The following is a 20,585-nucleotide window of genomic DNA, read 5'->3' as shown; positions in this document are numbered from 1 at the left end:
GTTATGTGTTTTCCCATGAGGCTTAGCGGCAGAAAAGAGAGAGCCGAACCGTGAGTGAAAAGGCTATCTGTCCGAGTGAAAAGACCTGTGTGTTCAGCCATTACAGTTGTTAATGTTCTGGCTATCCGACTCCATGTGTGTCTTCACTGAGCCTTCAACGGAGGTTACAATATATATATATATATATATATATATATATAGAATCTACAACTAGACACATATGGAGGACCATAACCGACATAATAAGAAATAAAAATTAATATGTAAAATAAAGAATAAATATATATCCAACATATATAAAAAAATTAACAAATATATAAAATAACATATACTGTATACATCATTTTGTTCACCACGTAAGGCAGGATGCCAAACACTTTTTTTTAGACATGTTGAAATATTTGATAACTGTGATAAACTGATAACTTCTCTACAAGTCTTAGCTCATCTTTGAGGACAGAGTTAAACAACGTCTGAGATCAAACATTTCAGGGTGTTGATGTAGCGCTCTAGTTCTTTATGCATTAAATTCCTCTGTTATTAACCATATTGAGGATGATATAACCTGGATGTGAAAGATTGTTTATTTCAGCAGTGCAAAATGAAAGGGAAATGAATGGATAGATATTAGGCCATGGACCTTTGGATTTTACCCAGAGTAAACAAAACAATCTACATATGCTGTAGTTAGCATGCTGTTAAAGAACCTGTTGAAAACACAGCTCTCCAGCTGTCCCAAGGGTTTCTCTTTTAAAGCAGTTTCATGGGATGGCACATCTTTCGAGTAGCTTTGAACCACTTTAGATTATTTACCACAGGGGTCCACTTTTGATTTGAAGGTCACCTCTGAAGACATACAGTTTTCCCCTCCTGAATATACCAGCAGTCATTGTAATTTGGAAGCATTGCTTTGATTATGCTTAATGTGTGCAGTGTGAGCACTTGAAACCAAAGTCAAATTCCTTGTTTGTGCATGTAATCTTTGCCAGAAAAGTTCATTTGAATGAAAAGGCTATACCAGCAGCTTGCCGTCATTGCATAACTATAGGATCATTTAAAATGTCTAGGCACAATTTGTGCTTTGATTGTGGTCAGTTCACTCATATATGTCTATATAGTGCATTTATAAATATTTATAAGTACTTTTAATATTGACAGAAACTGAGCAATGGTCCTGGGTGTATCTTACTGTTATCAAGTTCTAACCAATCAGAAATCATCTGCGGTCTACCTGTAATAAATTGACTTTTAAGTTTATGTATTGCTTTTCTACCCGCTCAAAGGGATTCCACGTGCACAGTTGCGCTCACAAACGCGCACACATTCAGAACTTAGTTAAATTCAGACAATTTTACACGTTAAAGCCTAAAACTGAGTGAGAAGCCTGTTTTTAAAAATCATTTCTCGTGTTAATCCAGTCTCCATGTCTCGTAAATCCTCGCCCCTTCGAGCGTTACTTGTGCAGGTCACGTGACTAGTTCGCCGTCCAGTCACGTTGCCTAATCCGAGTGACGCACCAGATTCAAAGTTGGCAGCAACGCCTCCGTCTAGGTTGCCCCGGCTCACTTTTTTATCGCCGTGTTGGGATAATTTTTAATACTTTATAGCTTAATGTTTTCGCTCGTGCGGCTATAAGGGCATGGAAGGCCAAGTTATCGGACCCGGGCCATACCGGGCCACGAAGCTGGTGAGTTTCTTGCTCGTTTGGGTATCGTGAGTGAGGTGGAAAAGTGTATCTTTTCCTTGTGATTGTCAATGGTGTATAACGCTTGTTTTATTAGCATCTCTTTATAATATGGCCACTCTACAAGCCTGACTTCTAAATAAACGACTAGATAACATTAAAATTCAATTTACTGTCACTAAAACAATCAATATCGCTTCTGAAAGAGAACCATGAGTCACAATGTACTCATTCTGTGACTTGGGACTTTGCTCCATTTGCACTTGAGTAACTGCTGATAACAAACACAGTGTTTTTGGTTAAAAGGTTACATAAAGCTATTAATATCACAATAAATTTGGGTGCCAATTATTCATTTGTCGTTTGGGTTTTTTCCAAGATAGACTAATAATACAACATACACGAATTTGATCTGGATAGATTTATGGCCACTTTTTCAGAAACAGTATATCAATGTGTAAACATGCAGTACAGGCAGAGTGGTGTATCTAAAAGATAAATAAAATATATAGAGAGATTCTTACTTTCATTCTGAGATGGTTTTATTGAAAGGTTTGCTGTACGGCCATAGTATTAATAATACATATACAGCATCTTAAAATTTACCAAAATGTCTTGGTGTAACCTTTCCTAGTGTAACATTTCTGCTACATTAATAAAATTATCACTGAAAATATTAATGGAACAACAGAGCATGGATTCATATTTATGCTGCATGTATAACCTCATTGGATTAGAGGTTTTAAATAATCTTAATTCAGACAGATCTGACAGAATAATAAAAAAAGAATCACAGGAATTCACTTTAAATTCAGAGTAAATAGCTGGTTCACCTTTTAAAAACATCTTAAAATTGTATGTTGTAACTCACTCGACCCTGGAAAACAACCTTATTAAAACCATTTATGCCCCATGCTGGTTTTATATCAACATGTCACCAGAGCTGAGCATGAGGATTGATTTTAATTGTAATTATATTGTGTTGTTCTATATTAAAGGCTGAGGAATACGCCAAGATAAAAATATATAGTAATTCAATTCGCCCGTCCCATGCAATGGAAAATCTTCCCACGCAGCAGACAGCGTGACTGCTTATAGTAGGGAAACACTCAAGTAATAATATTAGCTGTGCAGGTCTATTGAAAAGTCCTTGGTGTTGGCGCTGTGGCCCCAGTAAACACAATAGAAAGACAGTGAAACAGAATCTGGAAAAATTACTGTTCTTTCGCTATTATTTCAAAGGGACTATTTATTTCAAGCGTTACAGAATCTGTTCTGAGATTCTCTATCTTTTCGAAAAGGAGAGCTCTCATTGAGTTCTCCCTTCTGTACAGCAGATACTTACTTTTATTGCTATTTTTTCAGCGATTCTGGTCATTTTCCCCAATCGTCTCAAGGCCAGTGTTAAGAATTTTTAAATTTATTTTCGTTTATATAATTATATACCATTTAGCACTTGTTGAGCTTTATTGACGCTTATGCAACCTCGTCTGTCTGCTCTGAATCTGATTGACTCTATTCTTTTCTCCCACCCATTCAATTAACTCTATCAGGAGTTGAACGACTAAAACACTCAAATATGCAAATGTTGTGATTATATAGCTGATCTTCATGTCCTGTGAAGGACTTATTTGAATCGCTAGAGAGGTTTAAAATGGCTGTATTCATTTGAATTTGGCATAATATTTTTGTCTATATTGTAATGTATGCCTGAGGTGCCATCTGTAATGATTGAAGCTATAGCAACCGTCAGCTACTTTTCCAATGCAAAATGATTAATATTTGCTGATTGAACGTTCAAAGCCTTCCTGGAAATACCGAATCTCATTTCTTGTTATGAAAGTATTTCTTGTGGCAAAGTATTTGATGTTTGACTTCTAATAATCACTCAGTAGATGCTCTGACATTTTAACAGATTTTCTTTAAACTTTTTATTTATTTATTTTAAACACCTTCTGTGTTTCCCTAATGCAGTGGAATGAAACCATTAAGCTTTTTCGTGGAGGTATGCCATTACGGAGGCACTGGGCGAACTTTCGCTGCTATGACTGCACTTTCGCCGGTTCGGAGGCGGTGGATTATCTTCATGAGCTTCTCCGAAGCAACTACAACTTTGGGCCCGAGGTAACGCGTTACCAGACTCTGCAGCTGCTCAGGAAGTTCTTTAAAGCCCATGTGATTGAAGACGTCAAAGGACGCCACGGGACAGAGGACTTTGAAGACAACAGCCATCTGTACAGGTAACGAAGGCATGGGATTTTAAAAATGCGGGTAATTTTACTTGGTAGACAAAAGATTTGTGCTTACTCAATAATGTTGTATGTACAGGTGCATCTGAATAATATATTTCTGATTTCAATCGTATTTTAATTCGATACAAGTGTTGTTTTGCTCTTCCCCAGGTCTTGTCTCCGAAATCAAACTTCACAGGGTTGTTTTTTTTTTTTTTACTTTCGTCTTGTCTTAGGTGCTGTCATCTTTCTCTTTCAGGTTCCCCACAATGTCTCCGCTCAAGTCTCTTCCAACAAGACCATCATGGAGAGACGACAGCGACCTGCCCAGGCTAATCCGCTGGGATGACTACGAGGAACTGCCTCAGAAAGAAAATGTTGCACCTCAGAAATCTGCAGTACTGGTGAGAAAAGGCCACAGACGTTTCGCTCCTTTCTGTGGCTTCATCGAAATATATGGAGATTTAAAATGACCTTCATCGACTTTTTATTTCCTGTACATACAGAAAAAAAAAGATAAATAATTCTTCTCGTTTTGGTTATTTTGTCACCTCTAAATACGGATTGAGACACTTTTGTTTTTATTTTAATGGATTTCCGTCAAAGAATACATTCATTACTGTTCTCTCTGTCATGTAAATATTTAATCATCGGATAGTTTTACTGGATTGCTGTCTCGCTTGGCGTTAATCTTCTTTTCCCTCTTTTACGGATCCATTTCAACAAGAATTCAGACTTATGGAATAAAAGACACAGCGTTGCCATTGGAGATGTGCATGAATGCAAGCTCATACGTAGGAGGGAAGTGACTTCCAAACAAGTGGACCACATCTGGAAATCGATGACTGTCACACAGTATGTTTTCATTTCACATGACTTGCATCTTTTGTGTTTGTTTGTCTCGTTTTTTTCATGCTATCTTAAAAGTGTTGTTCCTTTAGTTTGCAGAGAGTTCTGGGCCTGAAGACGTTGGATGGAATTTTAAGCCCAGCACATGTGAATGGGAAAGACATTGTTGTCAATATCTTCAGTGTTAATAAAACAGGCATAGTTGTTCTGGAAAACAAAGCTGGTATGATGCTGGACAATTCCTTTTTCATTTGATTAAAATGACTTTTTTTTATTTATTGTTATTGTTAGTAAAGAACCATATTTTTGCATTTCCAGAGGACATGCCGTATTGGGTGATCTCAGCAATGAAATGCCTTGCAAACTGTAAGTATCTTTTAGTGCAAAGTTGATACATGTAATGCAACAATTCACGACAACATTCAAAAAGTACTCCTTCATATTCATGACAGGTGTTATGCCAGGTGTCATGCAAGTCTTTTGCACACCCTTTCAAATAAAGTGTTGCTAACCTTTCTTTGACATTTTCTGCCAGGGCCTGAAGGCAATGATGCCAAGCAGCCGCTGTACCCAGGGTTCGAGAGAGATGTTCTGAGGACCGTAGCAGATTATTATCAAAAACTAAAAGAGCCCTTGCTGACCTTCCGTCTTTACGAGGTCTTTGTCAACATCCTCAGTGAGTTATTCACATTGTTGACTGTCTATACCTTATGCAGTATTCGCCCCCTCAGAGAGCAGAACTCATCTCTCTCCATGTTTGCAGGCCTGCTACAGGAGCAGGATAAAGCCACCGAGGCTCTTCAAGTCAGCTGCCTGCTGCTGCCACCGCCAAACCGCAGGCGGCTCCAGCTTTTACTGCGCCTCATGGCTCGCGTCTGCCACAATCCCCGCCTGCCTCCTCTTAACGACACTATTGCTACCCGCACGCTGGTACAACTTCCCTCAGTTTAATCTCTGTGTACAACCGTACAGGCTTTCTGTTTTATTGAGCTCGCGGCATGTTCTACAAGTCAGTGTAATCCCATAAGAGCATTCTGACAGTTGTGTGGCGATATTTATGAAAAGCTTGCAGCAATAAGTAGAGTTGTCATGCTGACCTTTTGAGAACCTAGTTACATCGCGGTATTAATTTTTATAGTTCTAGTCAAAAGTTTGCCTTCTGTCATACATGGCAAGATTGTTGTTATAATTTTAATCATTTTTTTTTTTATCTGTTCCTTTTTTCCCTGTTGATTGACATTGCAGCATACGTCTTCAGGCAGTGTTTAATAACAACAACTGGGAACACAAGTTTGAATTTCTGGCCTCTAATTCTCATGGGTTCAAAACAAAGCTGGACGACGTGGCTGAAAAACTTATTACCATATGTGCATTTCATATCAGTCGTTTGATAATTATTAATTATGTGATTTTTTTTTTTTTAACTGTTTCAAATACTTTCAAACTGGTTTCGTTACATTTTCTGTTTTATCCACAGTTTTCACTCCATGCTGTTTTTTACTTTTAAGCAGTAATGAGGCACAGTGGCAAAACCTGGGACTGCTGCTGCGCAAGTTACCCAACAGGTTGTTGCTAGGTAACCAAAGAGTGAGTTAGTTGATGCCACCACCAACCTTTTTTTAGCTCACCCTGAGAGATTGAACAACTAAAGCCTTTCCTCTGCCTACAACTCCCAGAATGCTGTATGTTTCTGGATCACAGTCCAGTGAATATTTCATATATTGAATTTCCTGTCAGATGTTTTATCTATTGATTTTGATCACGTCTATTTCGACATAAATTGTTATTGATTTATTGTCCAAAACTATGTCAAAATTATACATACAGGCTTGATTACACAACAACTTGCTTAGCAAGTTGCAAAGAAAACACTTGCCTATTTCAGCCATCAACACGCTACAGGCAATATTCTATCCTGCTGATATAATATCAGAACTTATAGTTACAGCCTGTATTAAAAATCCAATCTTGCTGTTAATTAGGAAACTAACTTGTTCATCTTGGGGATAGACTGTAAGCATCACCTGAAACACTGCACGCATACAAAACATCATTAGTATTAGCTGCACAAGATTGGTCGTTCATTTCGTTGGTCCTTATGCTACGGTAATTGTGTTGATAATGAAGTCGGTGCCCATTTCCTGTTCCTCTGTGATCCGAGTGCAGATGGTGCAGATGTTCTCTCACTGCGTCCTGGGCTCTCCCGATGACATGGACTTGGACGAGTTGCTCGCTACCAAACTGGTGACCTTCATGATGGAGCGCCACGGCGCGATCTTCCAAGTGAATGCCAAGCTGCGCTGCCAGGTTGAGGAGCATCTGTCACACTTGAAAAGAGCTCAGGTCAGTCATGTTTAAACAGAACGCAAACACGAAACGAAAGTTATGAGCCAACTTCAACTCACTGGGTTCTGCTTCTTCTTTTTTTTTTTTTTTTTTTTTTTTTTTGTCCATTAAATATCTGTGTCTGAGCTGACTGAGATTTTATTTCCAATTAATTCTATTACAATTTACATACCAGAATGCACAAACTTAGTGCAAAACATGTTGTGTTTAGATTAGATTCATTCGGTTATTGTGTTACGAATCAGAGCTAAGAAGGAAAACAATGTCTTAACTCTGACAAAGTCGAGCAGAAATTAAAAGAAGAAATGAAGTCCACAACAGAATGTCCTTGTTTTACTAACAACACATGATTCTGTGTCATAATGTGTCTGATCAACACCAAATTACACATGTAATTGATATTTCAAATAAAATGACTGCCTCGTTACAGCAGCACAACCTGGCAGCATTATCCAGCAAGATTGTGTCCTACTGGTGTAAAGTGGTGTAAAAGTGATTAAATTCATAGTAGTTCCGGTGATGCAATCTAATAAAGCATTCAACCGTGATGTCACATATTATTACAGAAAAAGATGCCCTGTTGTTTTCCTCAAAATGTACTCCAAATAATTCAAGGCCATCCGTTATTTTTTTTTAATTGTTCTAATCCGTTTAGACACATCTATGCTGTATGTAATTTTTTTTCAAAATGTTTAGTAATGGGAATCAGGGTTGGAGCAGGTAGTGGTAAAGTTACATATATGAGGAAGTTGCTGTAATAACGAATTAACTCTTAAATGTGGTATGAAAAACTGCATGATGCTTGAAGGATTTTTGCTTTGTGCAATATGTAAACACAGAACACCATACTTTAACGTACGCTCCCTAACGGCTCCATTGTCAGAAAGTGTTGTAGAGTTTTGTTCAATTCCTCTGCACATTAATATTATTCCAAGAGCACAGGGAATCAAGAAGGCAGAGCACTGACAATTTGTAGTCATTCATGGTTGACTTTTTCTGTTAATGGTGATGAATAGTAGGGCTTTGAAACCGCACTCTGGATGGAGTGTTGCGTATGAGGTTCTTTTTTTTTTTCCTGGTAGTTATTTACACAAGTGTAGATAACTCTTCGCTTGATTCAGTAGGTAAAACCAAACGTTAAGCCCCTGAAGGCAACTTATAGAGCTAATTAAACGAGACAGGGAGCCTCTGAACACCATCCTGCTGTTTGTCAGGGAGCTCAAGAACATTTTAAACCTAATTGCACACCGGAGCATCAGTAATTATTTATGGTCCAGTAGCTGCTACGCAGTGCAGAGGTCTTCAGAGGATGGCTCGTCTTCAGGTTTATTACAGACTCATAATAGGGTCACTATATTGAGTCAGAACAAAAACGAACTCATGGCTATGTTTTTGCTGCATTGTTAATACTGTTGATGAATGGTTATTAATAGAGGTGTGCCGATCGATCGGTCACCAATCATAATCGGCCGATTTTTGTGAAAAAGTGAATGATCGGTGATCATTGGCTCTTGTTGCCGATACCGATCACCTGCATCTCATTTCTCAGCCTGCCTGTGCAGCTGGTCTCTTCTTTCCTTCACACTGCGCAAACGCACAGTAACAAATCCTAAGCGATGTTGAACTATAACGCACTGAGTGAATGGGAAAGTTTGCGTGTTGCGGCGGAAAATTGAAGCACGTAAAAATGCATCAACACAACGAAGCTAATACGACATAAAAACAATGGCATACTTGACGGAGTTTGGCTACATCGAGGCTCACTGCAGTAAAAAAGACATACGGAGGACCAGATAGCAGGTAAAGCAGCGCACAGCTACAAACACTCACCCGGATTAGACAGTCAGAAAGCTAAACAAATAACCCGCAAAATTATTTAAGTCTTCGAGCTGCGATGTAAGACCCTGGTTCTGATCTCGCTGTTGAACCGCTGCTACGCTACAGGTAGTAATATTTCACAGACGGAGCGCCGCTTCTGCTCCACCTAGTAGTGACTCTCACACCGAACCTCTGCTTAAAGCTGCAGCATCTAACCTAAAAAAATACATTTTACATACGTATTAAAACTTTCGCTGTCCTAACATGAGACAGAAATTCTCTAAATAAATAATCAATCTCTTCCCTGCTATGCATAATTACTCCGTTCAGTCAGAAACAGCCACTCAGAACTAGCAGTAATCAGCTAGCTGCCATGCTATCAGGAAGTTTTCATTCAGTAACTCAGGATTATTTATTGTAATGGAACCTGTATTTGCCTTTGAATGTTAAGTTTTATACTTGAATTTTTTTGGCAATGTTGAGAGGTTTTATTTTGGCTCTTTGCATTATTTAGCCTCTTCAGAGCCTTCATATGTTTTCAGTCTATTAAAGATAGTATTACTGATAGCAGTACAATTTGCAGAATGCCTGTTTTGTTTAGTTTTCTTCTTGGAAAAAGTTATTAAAAACAAGTTTTTGTCTAAATTAAGGTGAATTCATGGTTCCTTTTTCCACATAATGTAATCGGTAGTGTTTATGATAATAAAAAATAAATAAATAATAATTATGTGATCAGTATCGGTGATCGGCCCTCATGGGTGATCGGTATCGGCAGGAAAAAACCTGATCGGCACATCTCTAGTTATTAATAGAATTTTGCTAATCTAACGTTGATTATTGTGATAAATCAAATTTTATAAGGTATTTCTGCGGCGTGTGGTGTGGCTGGAGAGATCTGATTTGCTTTGAAGGATCTCAGAACATCTCGATCTCAAATCTTGGATTTGAACGTCGGAGACGTCTTTATGTTTTGTTATTTTTCTCTGTTGAAGATAGTCCGCAAATTATCATCACTGCTTCTTCCTTGTCAGCCATGTTTGTTTGCTCTGAACTTACGTTTGATCTCGGGGGTTTGCCAGATTTAGAGTTTGACATCTGAATGTTCATGAGTGAAATCTGTTTGTGAATGGTGAGTTGTGTTGTCTTTGCTGTATGTCTGGACAACACATATACTCCTGGGCCAACCCTGTTTTATCAACAATATTTGATAGTCGTGTGTGAGGTCTGTCAGGTATTTAAAATCAGCCAACATTTTTAACATACTGTTATGTGACTAGACATTAGTTTTCATCGGGTATAAATGAAATTTTAAGCAAAAAAAAAAAATTACCAGTACTGGTATACTTTCTCAGAATTTCACTTGGTATCATATTGACTCTCTCACTAGAACACCGTGTTTTCTGTTTTGCACTGTAGTTGTTTTTAAACGTGAGATAACCAACAACCCTGAGCATCCTCTTCCTGAGACTGTCTGCAGTCAGAGGCGTCTTTAGAATCACTGTAACAAAGACTGCTACAGCGGTTCTTCCTGCCAACAGCAACTCAGAAAAATTACATGAGTTGCATCCATCATTTAATTTCCCTTTAGGATTCATAAAATATTATTAAATTGAACGTGTCTTGCAAATTAAATCCTTTGTCTTGGTGACATGCTATATAAAATTTGAATTGTCACTTTAAAAAAAATAATAAATAGCCAATAGATGAGATGTAGAGCCTCGTTATATTTCGGCTGTCCTGTCGAGCATAACCACACCCTCGGCTGTACTTCTGATAGTGCAATTGAAAACTACCAGAGAATTTCATGGGATATTTTATTTTCCTTCTTCCGTCAGATCAAATATGCAGGCTCGGATACGGATTTCAGTGCATCGCCGGCTTTCTGCAAACAGATCAAGAGAGTAGACTGTGAGGAGCAGAAAGTTATAGGAACACAGATCCCCCTGCAGCAGCTGCTGGAAGGTCTGATTGCAGACCAAGAACTCCCTGCAAAAGACAAGAGGAAAAGACTCAAACAGGTACGAACATACATAGGGAAAAAAATGATCACAAACAATAAGCTGGAAGGATGCATAACTCATCCATGTGCATTTCATGGAAACCACTGCATTGTCTTTCTTCTGCAGAAACTCCGACCCTAATAAAATTTATGCTTTTAAGAGAAACTGCAATAAGAAAGTGTGCACATTATTTGGATTGTTGTTGGATAACCTTAACCAGCATAATGCCAAACGGGAGTATAATAAATCATCTGTATGCATTTTCATAGCAGTGTTTCCTCTAGGAGCTTGGCCATGAGCGTTGGGGAGACGTAATTATTTTTTCTTTCATTACTCCCCCCTACTTTCTTTTAATAACAGCAATCAGTCTGTAGAGTAGTTGATTGGTGTAATCTATGTAATGACCATTAATACAAAAAATTGCAACAGCTATTGAAGAAATACTTGAAAATGTCTTGAATATGTTTACATATTTGACAGAATATTCCTAAGGGGGGAAAAATGTCAAATGTTCTCTGTCTTTCATGAACTGTGTTTATGTATCTCTCACATAGTTCTATCTTTATCTGCTGTGTCTTTCTCCCTCTGTCATGTAAGTCTTTTCTTACCGAGTTCAAGAGGGAGAGGGCATTTCCCCTCAGACATCCAACCAGACCTTTCCTTTGGTGATGACTGAATTTTTCAGTTCCAGAAAATTTAGAGCAATGGAACCTGTTGGCAAACAGCAGTTGGCTCTGATCACGCCTGGTGCTAACATTTGTCTTGGGCGATAAGGGTAATAAATGGATAGTGCTGACTGCAGGGGTGACTACATCAAGACAGATTAAGAAAACATTTAGATCAACTTTCCAAGGCGGGTCACACTGGCCTCTGTGGATGCATTCTTCCGAATGTGAGTCAAATTTGTCCTGAACATTGATAAAAGACACCACATTGGACTCTAAGCCAGCGTTAGTTTCCGAAAGGAAGTAGTGTTTCTGTTCTCTTCCAGGCAAAATGCATTCTCTGAAAAGGAAAGCCCTGTCTTTGAATTTCTGTTTCAATCTGACATGTTAAGTCATTAACAACTACTACTAACAACTAAGTAGTAGTTGTTAGTATCAGAAAATTCTGCCGAGACTCTAGAGGTGTGATTTACAAGGATTCTTTGACATTCTACTTGATAACAAATTACATTTCTTCCCCTTTCAGTTCCAGAAGTCTTACCCAGAGGTGTACCAAAAACGATTTCCCACTGAGGAAAGTAAAGCTGCTGTCATTCCTGAGAAAGCCCCACGGCTCAAGCCTCACCTCATGCTTTTCAACCTCAAGAAACCATTCCAGCCTTTTCAGAGAAGCTGGAGTTTTAGGGCTTGAGCTGCCACTACTGATGCTCCTTTGTGCTCCAACCTCCAAAACTCATCTCAAGCTCGTTTAATCACAAGGCACTACAATTGTAGCTATAACTGTGGGTGGACTGGCCACAGTTTTGCTACATTTTTTGAACAGCTGTAGTTAACGGTGAAGTCCGTTTCTGTGGTATTATTAGGGCATAAAGGCAAATTTAGTCAATTATCATAATCACAAAGGATTTTTGCCTTTCCACCTAATCTATTTTGGCACATGAACACTTACTCGTATCATCATGTGGGAGGGTGGACAGATCTTTTTCTAAGGACACTTATCATATTTTGTACAACTTTTATGTTTAGGTTAAAGCTCTGAATGGCTATGTTAAAATTTTCATCATCTAACTCGAGACAAAATATGTATGGGGCAATGTTGTGTTCAAAATTTTAAACTCGGGCACTGATGCACATCACAAAAGACTTTTCAGATAAAAGTATTGATGGCGAACTCTTAAGCTTTGATATGAATTCATAAAGTAAGGAATGATATAACTATTTTTCAAGTTAAGAGAACAAAGTCAGATGTTACCTTAAAGCCATGGCTTGGAGACCTAGTAGACAAGCAACCTATCCAAGCATTTAAGAGTAGAAATGCAAATCTTCCAGTGTCTAACAATCCCGAATTTTAGGGTCCTGATTTGATTCAGATACGATATTAAATTCAGAAACCAATTTTCTTTTCAAACAATCTACAGATTCTGTTTAAATTATCTGACTGACGAGAGGAAAAGACAATGTAAACAAATAGAACATTTGAAACAATTTTCATTCCCATCTATAAGTTTGTATTTTAACTAAAATAATTTTGTGCATAAAATTATGTAGCTTAAAGTACCAGATATGCTAGGTTAGCTAACCTGGCTGTTTTTTGGGGGGGGGGGTTTCCCCCAAATTAAAAAATATTTACGAATTATTCAGAATACATACAGTGGGTGAGGCTGTCTTCTGTGGTGGCAGAGCAGATGCGTAATGCGATATCATTTATTTAGATGCCACTAGCTTTACTTGTACAGGTTCTTGCATTAGTGAATTGTGCAGTGGAAGTGAATGGAAGCAGCAGAAAGTGCCCCTTTTCTCCACATGATCAGTTCCTGCTGTACTTGTCAGCATTTAACTGCAGTAAAGTGATGCTGATGTCAATACGTTATTTCAAGGTCGTCATCAATCACATGACTTAAACTCATTAAGCCTGTCTATTAGTTTTTTTTACATAAAATGTTTAGCTCTTAAAGGAGACTTTACCCTATTGCTACATATGGTAAGGTTGATGTGATTTGTTCATTTGATAAACAAATCATATCATAAAAAAAGATAAAAAATGCTTACCCTTTGAGAAAAGTTTTGTTTTGCTTTTTTCTCCAAAACTTGAAATGATATAATTGATGTAATGACACTGGAGTTATTAGTCATCTTAAAATAAATAACTTTTTGAATTGATGTACTTTTTAATGTTCTAGATGAAAAAAATAACTTACTGAGACAAAAGTATTGACAAGTTTTGTGTGTATATTATACCACTTCATTCAGTATTGATTAGGTGAGATGATTTTCTGTTACATATCAGATATTTTTGATGCATTTGTAACTAAGTGGATTAAGTTAGGGGCAGAAATGTTCATGTCATGTTTTGCTGTAGTGATAATGGTGCTCTGTGCAGTGGGTGCACAGTGGCACAGTTGGTAGAGCGGTTGCCTTGCAGCAAGAAGGTTCTGGGTTCGATTTCCAGTCTGGGGTCTTTCTGCATGGAGTTTGCATGTTCTCCCTGTGCATGCGTGGGTTTTCTCCCACAGTCCAAAAACATGACTGTCAGGTTAATTGGCCTCTCCAAATTGCCTCTAGGTGTGAGTGTGTGTGTGCATGGTTGTGTGTCTCTGTGTTGCCCTGCGACTGACTGGCGACCTGTCCAGGGTGACCCCGCCTCTCACCTGGAACGTTAGCTGGAGATGGGCACCAGCAACCCTCCTGACCCCATTAGGGACAAGGGTGTAAAGAAAATGGATGGGTGGATAATGATGCTCAATTTAGGCAGCTTTATTGTGTACTAATTTTTAATAATGTAGCTGCTGTTAATGAACATATCAAATGGTTCTGTAGAACTGCTGACTCAGAACAGAACCATGAATGGATTAAAAGTTGACTGGTACTTTGACAACCACTTAATAGACAGACTTAGACTGTCCAGATGTATTGCTTTTATATCATCATTATTAATTTCTTTCTAATGTTTTTTTTTTGTATAATTGCATAGAGACCTCATCTCATGTTTTTATGTGATGCTTTTTGTTTTGTATATGTTTTGCGTCCTTAAATGGTACTTATTTCATGATCGTAAATGCAGCTGCCAATTTAATCTATTATCTGCTTGTCCTCCCATGTCAATTTTCCCTTCATATAATTTGAGACTTGAAATGTTGGTAAATGAATTTCTATAATCTTTAATGCTGGAATAGCTGTTACACTTGAATTACTGCTCAGTGTGGTAAAAGGAAACACTGGAGAAAAGTCAATTTCATTTCTAATTTTCCTAATAAAAAGATGTCACTGTTTTGTATTACACTGCTGTGTTTATTTTGAATGTTATTGTTTACAATGCAAACTCTACCCCAGGATATCATCTGAACTGCTTCTGTTCTGAGGAGTTGAGTTAATGTGTTGCTGATGCTCAGGATAAATTTGTTACAATTGAGTGATAATAGATTCTTAATGATATGGTGATACAGCTGATATAAATAGAAGTACATCAATGTAAGCTTTCATTTATTTTCTTTTTTACATACAATCAATTTTACATTTAAAGTGCAGGGCTCTAGCGGGTATTGTCAGAAACAAAAACAGTGAATTTGTTTTTTGTTTCAATGGAGGAATTAAGATATTCTGCTTGAATTGACTCTCCAGTGAAACCAGGCTGCTGCAAAATTCATTTTGAACATAACGGCCTCTTGAACTCTACCATCGCTGTAACTGTAGGGCATGGTTCATGACACCCATCGGCTCCATTGCTGCAGAATTCATGGATATATAAAGAGTAGCCAGGAACTCTACAAAAGTAAGAGCATGTTTAATTCAAAATAATACTACTTGTATAAGAGTATAAAGTCGTCACCAAAATACAAATTCGAAAGCGGTTTGTGAAGACAGGGGATTTGTTCTGTCAGACTGTCAGTTCCAGAAACCACACACAAAAAAAACTTGTAAAAGTGAACAGGGGACTCTATCTTCTAAGATTGCAAGAGGCAATGGTTGAAAACAGTATATTCACACAATAGAATAGAAAGTTATGTACAAATTCTTTTTTTGTTGTTAATGATATAAATATTGTACAAATAAACATATAATAACAAATGTGAAACCCAAAGTTCCAAGTCTCAGTTTTTCTTAACATAAAGTTTTCAGAAACAAATAAATACATTGGAATAAATATGTTTTGTCAGTGCAAACCACTACTAGGGATGTGAGAAACTTACAAAGCCTCCTAACTGCCCTGCAGCGATGGAATAAGTTTCGACCTCTAGACTGTCAGAGGATTGATTTTTCATTCCTAGTTGGCTAGGAGAAACAGCAAAACTTGTTTTTATGCCTATTCTCTTGTTTAGATAAAGTATCTGGAAATATTTGATCTTCCTTGTAGCGTGTTAGGCCAGTAAATCAACAGCTTACTGGTTCAGTCAGATTTTTTGTTTAACATAAAATAACAGATATCTGTCTGATTCAAACTAAATACTTAGAAACAGTTAATGGCGACCGACTACTAATTAGATTCAAGTCTTGATACTGTTGACGTGCCTCCCTTCTGTCTATATGAAATATAATAACCATCCTCCCTAATTTGCATGCATTACCGCGAACTCAGTTGAACGTGATTGGTGAGAAAAGTGCTTCAGGTATTAGAAAGCAGTCAGATCCTCAGAAGGAGAGCTCCCTCACTGATGAACCCCTCTGGTTGTCTCCATTAAGAAATGCATCTCACCTCTGCTTCATACGCCACCATCATGTTTGTGTCCAAAGCTCTTACATTGACCCGTCTGATAATCTGGAAGAAACAAAGGTCATCCTGGGGAGACCCTTAGATTAATGGTCAAACGCGACAATTTTCTTTTTTTTTTGACAAATAACATAAGACTAGAGTTTCAGATCTCGCTGCTCTGCTTCTGCACATTTTGCAAACCTAATGAACAAAGGGACCTTGAATTACCTTTGCTTTTAGGTGAATGATGATGGCTGATTGCAGTTAAAGACGCAATACTGGAGACTAACGACTCGGAGGTCTACGTCTTATAAAGAGATGCAATGACTAAAGAATATTGCTACCTGCTCTGTTGTCTTCATTACTCCTCTGGCTTTATCGGTGGATTAATATTCGGCCCTACTTGTGCAGAGATAGTAGCGTAAGTGACCGTTCGTGGCGATGGAGAATTAGCTGATTTCTCAGCAGTGGAGTGAAGTAGTGGGAATGAACTCCATCATCAGGGACCTCTTTAGCCTTTGTAGCCAGGTCTGCAACTCCTGACCCGAATACAAAGCAGGCCATTTGCCTCCAGATATAAAGACTGTAACATCGGCCTCAGATCCGGCCCAGAATTGTGTTCAGATCCTCTCAGCACGTTTGTTCCTTAAACGGCACCAAGAGGCAATCTTCTGGCAAACTGACCCGAACGTATTTGAAAACGGCCTCGGATGCTGAGAACCAATGAGGCGTTTTGGATGCCTGTCGTTAAACACATGTCCTTTTTAAAATAATTCTCTTTTGTTGGATTTTTTTTAAAATTTTTTTTGTTATTTATTGTTATCAACAATTACTGAATAATTATCACACAAAAAAACTTATCCCAGTGTGTCCAACAATGTTCGAGCACGTTTTTTATTTTCTCTTATTTTAGTTGCCTCTTGATTCGCAACAGGAAATTCATTTTTGATTGTGTGAGGAGAGAAAAACACATTTAAATGGTTTCTTTCTGCTCTGCACTCAGATCTGTCATGAACCTATCAAGGCTAGGTGTACCCAGGACACATTTTTAGGTAGTGTGTGTCTCTGTGACTGAAACCACGCTCTCCAGTTGGGAAAGACCACGCTGTTACCCTAATGCCTTTCTGGGAACAGATGTGTTGCGACAGTAATTGGGTTTTCACTCTGCGAGGGTTGTGCTAGATCATGTCGACCTCGAAGCAAACACAACACGGGGAAGTGGAGGGAAAAAAAAAAAAAGAAAAAGTACGTATAAGTTGTCCCATTGTCAATTGTGGAAATATTTTTAATGGCTGAGACTAATGTGATGGATTAGGATTTATGGATTTACTACTCCTGCTAGCTGCAACAGGTGCATTTCAGAACTTCTCTTACTATTAAATAAAAATGTTGGTGGGAGTGCTACTTGGTTTTCTGAGCTTTATACCATGTTATAAAGTTATTCCCTCATCAAAAACAAACCTAGAGTGTTGCTTTGATTCCTTCAGGCATGTTTGAGGAATCCTTGAATCGCCTGTGGAGGCCATTCGGTGATGCCTAAATGCTTAATCTTGCAAAGCGCCTCTTTCCACTCAGCTCCTCCAGACCAGCGGCAGCAGCAATTGTCAGACACCTGGTGGAACTGCAAGACTTATATGAACTTCCTCTCCATCTAATGCTCCTATAAATTGTTGCCAATGTTATAATAAAGGAGCCCTGTTGTGAAGACGTGCTGAAGACGAAATGTCAGGTTTCTCAACTAGTTTGGATTGTTTGTCACAGTGCAGTGTGAAAGTGAAATGCACCAGCTGAAAATGTAACGCATGTTGCAGTTTTGGTGCCCAGTCGATCAGAGTCTACCAGACTATGAGATGTGAAAACACCTGTTCAATCAATGGTCCAGTAGTGGCTCATTTGAAATGTAAAAGGGCCAACAGGAAACATCAGTGACAGCACATACAGATTATACATTACAGAGATTAGACGTCACATTTCACTCCCTTTTTTTCCCCCCTAATGGACAAACTTTTCAATGTGGTCCCTGGTTTTGATATCACATCTGCACCTGGCTCATCCTGAACCAACCTCACTCTCCATCAACGTCAATTAGATAACAGCCAATTCAGGAGAAATGGGCCTGCTGTCTGTACCTCTGCAGGGTGAGCAACGTCTTTGTTTTTGGGCGAGCGAGTGAAAGAGGGCTGTGTGGGTTTTTTTCTGCCACTTGCACAGAGAGTGTTTCTTTTTTTTTTCGCTCTCTTCCTCTTGTGGGATGGAGTGGATGAAGCCTTTGTGCTGAGCTCGAGGTGTCATCGCAAAATTATAAATAACTTTTTTCCTCTGGAAGAAAGAAATTGGGGTATTATGCAGCGGATGTGCTCTTTCTGTATTACTTAGCGAGTGTTTCTTTCTGGTAAAAGCCGTTTATGAGTTTTGATGAAAGGATACTTATGAATCCTCTATATTATCTTCGCACTGTTTTTTTTCCCCTTCTTCTTAGACATGCGCCAGAGCTGTCAAATCTGCCTAGAAGCTTTTTCAAATCGCAGGCTTTTTGTTTTCTTGTCTATTTCGCTCTGGGTGAGGTCTGCTTTACTTAAGCCAGTGTAATAACGACATCCGACCATGAGCTCAGGCAGCAAATCTGGGCTCAGCTCTCTCTATCAGTTTTCCTCCACCGAGGTACACAGCTGTGACAAGCAACTGACAGTACTCGCAGAAAGAAAGTCCTTCTGTGGGAGCGATCCACACTCACATACCAAGCGACCCACAGCAAACTTTCAAGTGGAAGAGATATTTATAAAGCCTGTCAGCAAGAGGACAGGCCTCAAATTGAAATGTTTGCAACATATACTTAGTATGGCCGAATTTTCCAATAAAGAAATTTCTTTCCCCAGCCTGACCGTCTGATACAACCGTCTTGGTGAGACGTCAGGAGTCAGATACTGCTGAGGACGTATGTGATACACCAACACAAAATAGTAGAAGGAAAATCATTCATCCATCCATTGGAGATGGGCAGATGGAGCTAAAGTATCGATCAGTATTAGTTGCCGGGTTGGGCTTGACACCCGTTCATAACTGCTTGCCGTTCTAGTTTTTGTACTGTTTTTGTTTACACCCTTGTCCCTAATCGGGTCGGGAGGGGTGCTGGTGCCCATCTCCAGCAAACGTTTCAGGCAAGAGGCAGGGTTCACCCTGGACAGGTCGCCAGTCTGTCGCAGGGCAACACAAAGACACACAGGACACACAACCATGCACACACACACTCACATCTACGGGCAATTTAGAGAAACCAATTAAACTGACAGTCATGTCTTTGGACTGTGGGAGGAAGCCAGAGTACCCAGAGAGAACCCACCATGCACAGGGAGAACATGCAAACTCCATGCAGAAAGACCCCAGGCCGGGAATCGAACCCAGAACCTTCTTGCCGCAAGGCAACAGTGCTACCATATATAATATGGACTTTATTTATTCAGGGAAATGTACACAAATCATGTTCACGTGCTTATAAAGTGTTTTGCAGATGCAAAAATGCACAAAATAATTCAAAAGACAAACCACAAAAACATCTAAATGTCACAAGTTCAATTTATCAGTATGGGCGATATCGATACTGATACAGGTATCAGCATAGGTCCTGTATGTAGGTGGTATTGAATCAATACCATGTGATGCATCACCTCTACCTCTACAATACATACATGTCTTGTTACAAGGTAACACAGTAAACAACCGTTCCACCTTGCTGCCCAAAACCAGACATATTTTTCAGTTTATTCCACATACGTGTGTTTTTGTGCTTGTTTTCATCTCCTTTTTATTCTTATTTTTTACCCTGAAAGTAAAGTGCAGTGTAGCCACGTGCCTTCAAAGGTTACCTGATCCGTAAGTAGGCTCCAAATATGTGTGATTTGATCTCAGAATAAACAGAGCAGCTCCTTGACGTCATCAGAGGTTCGTTAGTGAACAAACAGCATCGTTGAGAGCCAGGGACACAGCCAGACAGGGCCGGGGAGAAAGCTGTGGAGACGTTTTGGGTACAGGTTTAGATTACAAAACAACATTCAAAGCGTCAACAGGGCCTGGCTGCCAATGATGTCGAGGTTCACTGGTTTGCACCTCAAACAAACATTAATTTAATCATCACGTACTTCAAACAGAGGTTTATTTACTGCGACGAAAGCTACAGCATGCTAATCAAGTCGCATGAATACTCGTCTCCTCGATGCGTACGCATGCAGCTCGGTCCTCGTGGGCGAGCTTTTATGTCTTTTCATACTATTTTGACTCAGCTGAGTGATGTCATTCCGTTCAGAGATA

At 38.9% G+C, this 20,585-nt stretch overlaps 1 protein-coding gene across 3 annotated transcripts in view; it reads left to right on the top strand.

The window, feature by feature from the left end:
* Window positions 1-1,542: 1,542 nt before the first annotated feature.
* Window positions 1,543-20,585, top strand: part of LOC103478272 (DEP domain-containing protein 1B) — a 32,340-nt gene continuing 13,297 nt past the window's right edge. For 2 of the 3 annotated variants that reach the window (XR_535772.2, XM_008431989.2), the window contains exons 1-10: window positions 1,543-1,687; window positions 3,659-3,924; window positions 4,175-4,319; window positions 4,643-4,770; window positions 4,857-4,987; window positions 5,083-5,130; window positions 5,300-5,440; window positions 5,528-5,694; window positions 6,931-7,107; window positions 10,764-10,946. Coding sequence is in view for 2 of the 3 variants with exons in the window: in XM_008431989.2 (XP_008430211.1) it covers window positions 1,640-1,687; window positions 3,659-3,924; window positions 4,175-4,319; window positions 4,643-4,770; window positions 4,857-4,987; window positions 5,083-5,130; window positions 5,300-5,440; window positions 5,528-5,694; window positions 6,931-7,107; window positions 10,764-10,946 (1,434 nt within the window). In the remaining variant the exon portion in view is untranslated. Of the gene's footprint in view, window positions 1,688-3,658; window positions 3,925-4,174; window positions 4,320-4,642; window positions 4,771-4,856; window positions 4,988-5,082; window positions 5,131-5,299; window positions 5,441-5,527; window positions 5,695-6,930; window positions 7,108-10,763; window positions 10,947-12,119; window positions 13,464-20,585 lie in introns of those variants that run through there. The other variant, XM_008431988.2, reaches the window with a different exon arrangement.

The sequence above is a fragment of the Poecilia reticulata genome, linkage group LG16, assembly GCF_000633615.1.
Source record: "Poecilia reticulata strain Guanapo linkage group LG16, Guppy_female_1.0+MT, whole genome shotgun sequence".
In the NCBI taxonomy this organism is placed as follows: Eukaryota; Metazoa; Chordata; class Actinopteri; order Cyprinodontiformes; family Poeciliidae; genus Poecilia; species Poecilia reticulata.
This window is presented reverse-complemented; position numbering and strand designations above follow the sequence as displayed.